The sequence below is a fragment of the Diceros bicornis genome, chromosome 15 (assembly GCF_020826845.1).
Source record: "Diceros bicornis minor isolate mBicDic1 chromosome 15, mDicBic1.mat.cur, whole genome shotgun sequence".
In the NCBI taxonomy this organism is placed as follows: Eukaryota; Metazoa; Chordata; class Mammalia; order Perissodactyla; family Rhinocerotidae; genus Diceros; species Diceros bicornis.
The window spans coordinates 3,618,185-3,622,203 of NC_080754.1; the positions used below are offsets into that span (position 1 = coordinate 3,618,185).

At 40.9% G+C, this 4,019-nt stretch overlaps 1 protein-coding gene across 1 annotated transcript; it reads left to right on the plus strand.

Moving 5' to 3' along the window:
* The first annotated feature begins 800 nt into the window (after positions 1 to 800).
* On the plus strand, positions 801 to 3,656 carry GPR15 (G protein-coupled receptor 15). The gene has a single exon (XM_058555514.1). It carries the CDS (start codon positions 885 to 887, stop codon positions 1,965 to 1,967), a length of 1,083 nt encoding a protein of 360 aa, XP_058411497.1. The 5' UTR covers positions 801 to 884; the 3' UTR covers positions 1,968 to 3,656.
* Positions 3,657 to 4,019: the final 363 nt, after the last annotated feature.

Consider the following 4,019-nt stretch of genomic DNA (forward strand, 5'->3'; position numbering starts at 1 on the left):
TTGTAAGCTACCTAAGTAACAACAGTGCCTGCAGTTAGACCCCAGTGAATTCGTCCTTGCTAATTACACTGGATCACAAAAACACAAGTTTTCCTAATCAACTCAAATAAACTAACATTTCCGAAGCCCCTGATATGTGCAAGGTGCTGTGCTAATTGTACCGGAAAAATTTTTAAAATAATAATAAAGGTGCAAGATGTTTTTAAAAACTTTAAAAACATGTTGAATGAGACAAGATCAATTATGTCTGACATGAAAGAGCCAAATAAATGGGAAGAATCTCAAACCCTAATATTGGAATCATTGTGTTTGCCACAGATGTGGACTGGTCTGAGCTGGGAAATTTTAAGTTCACTCTTTATGCAATAAAAGACTATTTTCTTGACATTTCCCCAATGATGTAAATAAAAAGAGTGTCTTCGACATCATCACCTTAAAATTCTAAAATACAAGAGTATCCTCTAGGTGAAGTAGAAGGCTGGATCAGAAGGGTCTCAGTGTCAGAAAAGCAGAGGATGTCTTTAAAGTAGATAAGGAGAAACAAGTTAATTCACTTCCTAATTTCTGGATTTAAAGAAACAAATTGAATATCTTGAAGAAAAAATTCAAAAAACACCTTGGTTTCCTGGGCAAATGCAAATGAAGAAAACCACAACCACAGCCACCCAACACCAATGGGGGGTGTTCCTGGTGGGCCCTTTCTGAAGATTGGTAGAAACTGCAGTTTTTAATCTCTGTTTTTATGTTTGTCCCAAGATCTTTTAAGGGCGGAGGTGGGGAGGAGGCAGGCACTGTATAAAAGAAGCTGCCTTGAGATTTCTAAAATTCAGACAAAAACCTCCTGAGTAAGGAAGCTCACCAGGTTTGGCTCCTGATCTTTAGGGATGGACCCAGAAGCAACCTCGGCTTATTTGGATTATTTCTATGCTACAAGCCAAAATCCTGACATTGAGGAGACCCACTCCCCTGCGCCTTACACATCTGTCTTCCTCCCCGTCTTTTACACAGCTGTGTTCCTGACTGGAGTGTTGGGGAACCTCGTCCTCATGAGCGCACTGCATTTCAAACGGGGCAGCCGAAGACTGATCGACATCTTTATCATCAACCTGGCTGCCTCTGACTTCATTTTCCTTGTCACCTTGCCTCTCTGGGTGGATAAGGAAGCGTCGTTGGGACTGTGGAGGACAGGCTCTTTCCTGTGCAAGGGCAGCTCCTACGTGATCTCAGTCAACATGCACTGCAGCATCTTCTTGCTTACCTGCATGAGTGTTGACCGCTACCTGGCCATCGTGTGTCCAGCCATATCCAGGAAATTCAGAAGGAGAGAATGTGCGTATGGAGTCTGCGCCAGTGTCTGGTTTATCTCCTGCCTCCTGGGCTTGCCTACTCTTCTGTCCAGGGAGCTCACCCTGATCGATGACAAGCCATACTGTGCAGAGAAAAGGGCCACTTCACTTAAGCTGGCTTGGGCCTTGGTGGCCTTAATTTTTACCTTCTTTGCCCCTTTGGTGAGCATCGTGACCTGCTACTGTTGCATCGCAAGGAAGCTGTGTGCTCACTACCAGCAGTCGGGAAAGCACAACAGAAAGCTGCGGAGATCCATCAAGATCATCTTTATCGTCGTGGCGGCCTTTGTCTTCTCCTGGCTGCCCTTTAATACTTGCAAGCTCCTGGCCATTGTTTCTGGGTTGCACCAAGAACTCTACATTTCCCCAGCTTTTCTGCAGCGGGGCATGGAGGTGAGCGGGCCCTTGGCGTTTGCCAACAGCTGCGTCAACCCCTTCATTTACTACGTCTTTGACAGCTACATCCGCCGGGCCATCGCGCGCTGCCTGTGCCCTTGCCTGAAAAACTATGACTTTGGGAGCAGCACGGAGACCTCAGACAGCCACCTCACTAAGGTTGTCTCCAACTTTGTTCATGCTGAGGATTTTGCCAGGAGGAGGAAGAGGTCTGTGTCACTCTGAAGGTGACTGGGACATTTCAAGCTCTGTTGGTGGATTGGAGAGTTGATTTGTCAGCAACAAAGAAAGAAGAAAAGTATTGCTGATGGTATTTGTATTACTTCATAAATACAAGAGTTGAGTTTTATGGAGATGATTGAGAAGTCCCTATGTTTGTGGATATAATCGGGCCGGGTGTGTTTTTAGCTGAGTGGCCTTATTCGACGTTTGCCCATCAAGTTCACGAGGCACGACGCAGCTCCTCTGTGTCCCTAAACTCCAAGAGCAAGGCTGCTGTGGGGACCAGGTCCTTTCTCTCTGAGTGTTAACACACTTTCAGGCCTTTTCCTCTCCCAAGAACCAAGGTACCTTCATCCACCCACCCCAAGTGGACTACCTTTAAAGGATTCTGCCCACTTTCATCTGGTGAGAAATGTGGTGACAATGCAGGTAGCAAAAAGTACAATATGCTTGTGCTCTGTAATTACTTGTGCCTGTGTAACAAGTAAGGTCCTGGCCTAAATCTTTAAAACTCTGTATGGTGACTCTCTACCATCTCCAATGTTGTCTTTCACCCTCTGCCATTCACAGTACCTCTGGACTGGCCACAAGCTCCTGGGGAGAGAATCATTTTGTGTTGTATTTATGACTTACTTTATCACCTGGTCTTCTAGAGTATTTTAACAAGAAAGCATAGGGCAAGGTTTGACCTTTATTTTCTTTACAAGATATGTTGGTAAAAATATATCTTGTTATAATGGTGCAGTAACTACTTTTTAGTGGGGTTTCACTATGCTCTTTTGTTTTCATTGCCTTTACAAATTAGGATATGATTTTACTTTAATTACATGTTTTTAATGACCCAGTTATCTAGTTATCAAATGGAAATGTTACTACTAATATAATTGGAGGTCATCAAATGCTTAGCTACACCCTCATGCGAATTATTATTTTGTATTTTAATTAAAATGTTAGTGCTACACATTCCCTATAGCATCATTTGCTCAGTGCATATAATTTCAAGATTTGGTCCAGTAATATAGGAAGACATGATGCTCTGTGTTCAGCTGAAGTGAAAAATCTGTAACAAAGATGTTACTGGTATTTTATATACATTTTTCCAAACCCAACGACCTTCCTGAATTCCTTCTCCCAATATTTATTGAGTCGATTTTTACCTATATTCCTTTTAAAGACTTTGAAATGAAAAGCAAGTAATTAGCAGCAACCACAAAAGGCTTTACAGCAGCAACATACTATTGAACAAACGTCTTTTGATTCAGGAGAAAATGGGTTATGTTTTTACCCCTACCGTTGACTCAAATGCATGGTTTGAAAATCAGGAAAAGCTTAAAATCTTTTCAGAGACTAGGTAATTCAAATTTATCCTATGTATCTTTTTTTTTTTTTTGAGGAAGATTGGCCCTGAGCTAACATCTGTTGCCAATCTTCCTCTTTTTTTCTTTTTTTCTCCCCAAAGCCCCCAGTACATAGTTGTATATCCTAGTTGTAGGTCCTTCTAGTTCTTCTATGTGGGACACTGCCTCAGCATGGCTTGATGAGTGGTGAGTAGGTCCACACCCAGAATCTGAACCAGCAAACCCCAGGCTAACAAAGTGGAACGCTCGAACTTAACCACTATGCCACTGGGCCAGCCCCATATGTATCTTTCACATTCAGAGAAATCTCAAATACTGGGCATCTTCTTACATTATAATCTACTTAGAAGTTAAAAATATAGTTTTCAGTTTTATTAATTGGTTAATTTGTTAATATCTCAAACTTTTATTAAATAAAAATATAATTTCAATATATAAGTATTCTATGTTGTATTAATTTCTATCAACATATTAATATTAATACTTATATTCTAACAGCCTTTTAATAAGTTATCATAGATAAAGACTGTAAATCATAAGAAATAAAATTGTTGGAAAACTTCAAAGCAATTGAATAGAACTCCAAAGGTTAAATAAAAACAAAATACAGAAAATAGAAGACATTCACTTTGGTAAAACAAATCAGCAAAAGCGGGATTAGTCATCACGAAGCATCACCTTTGAGAAATACTACCTT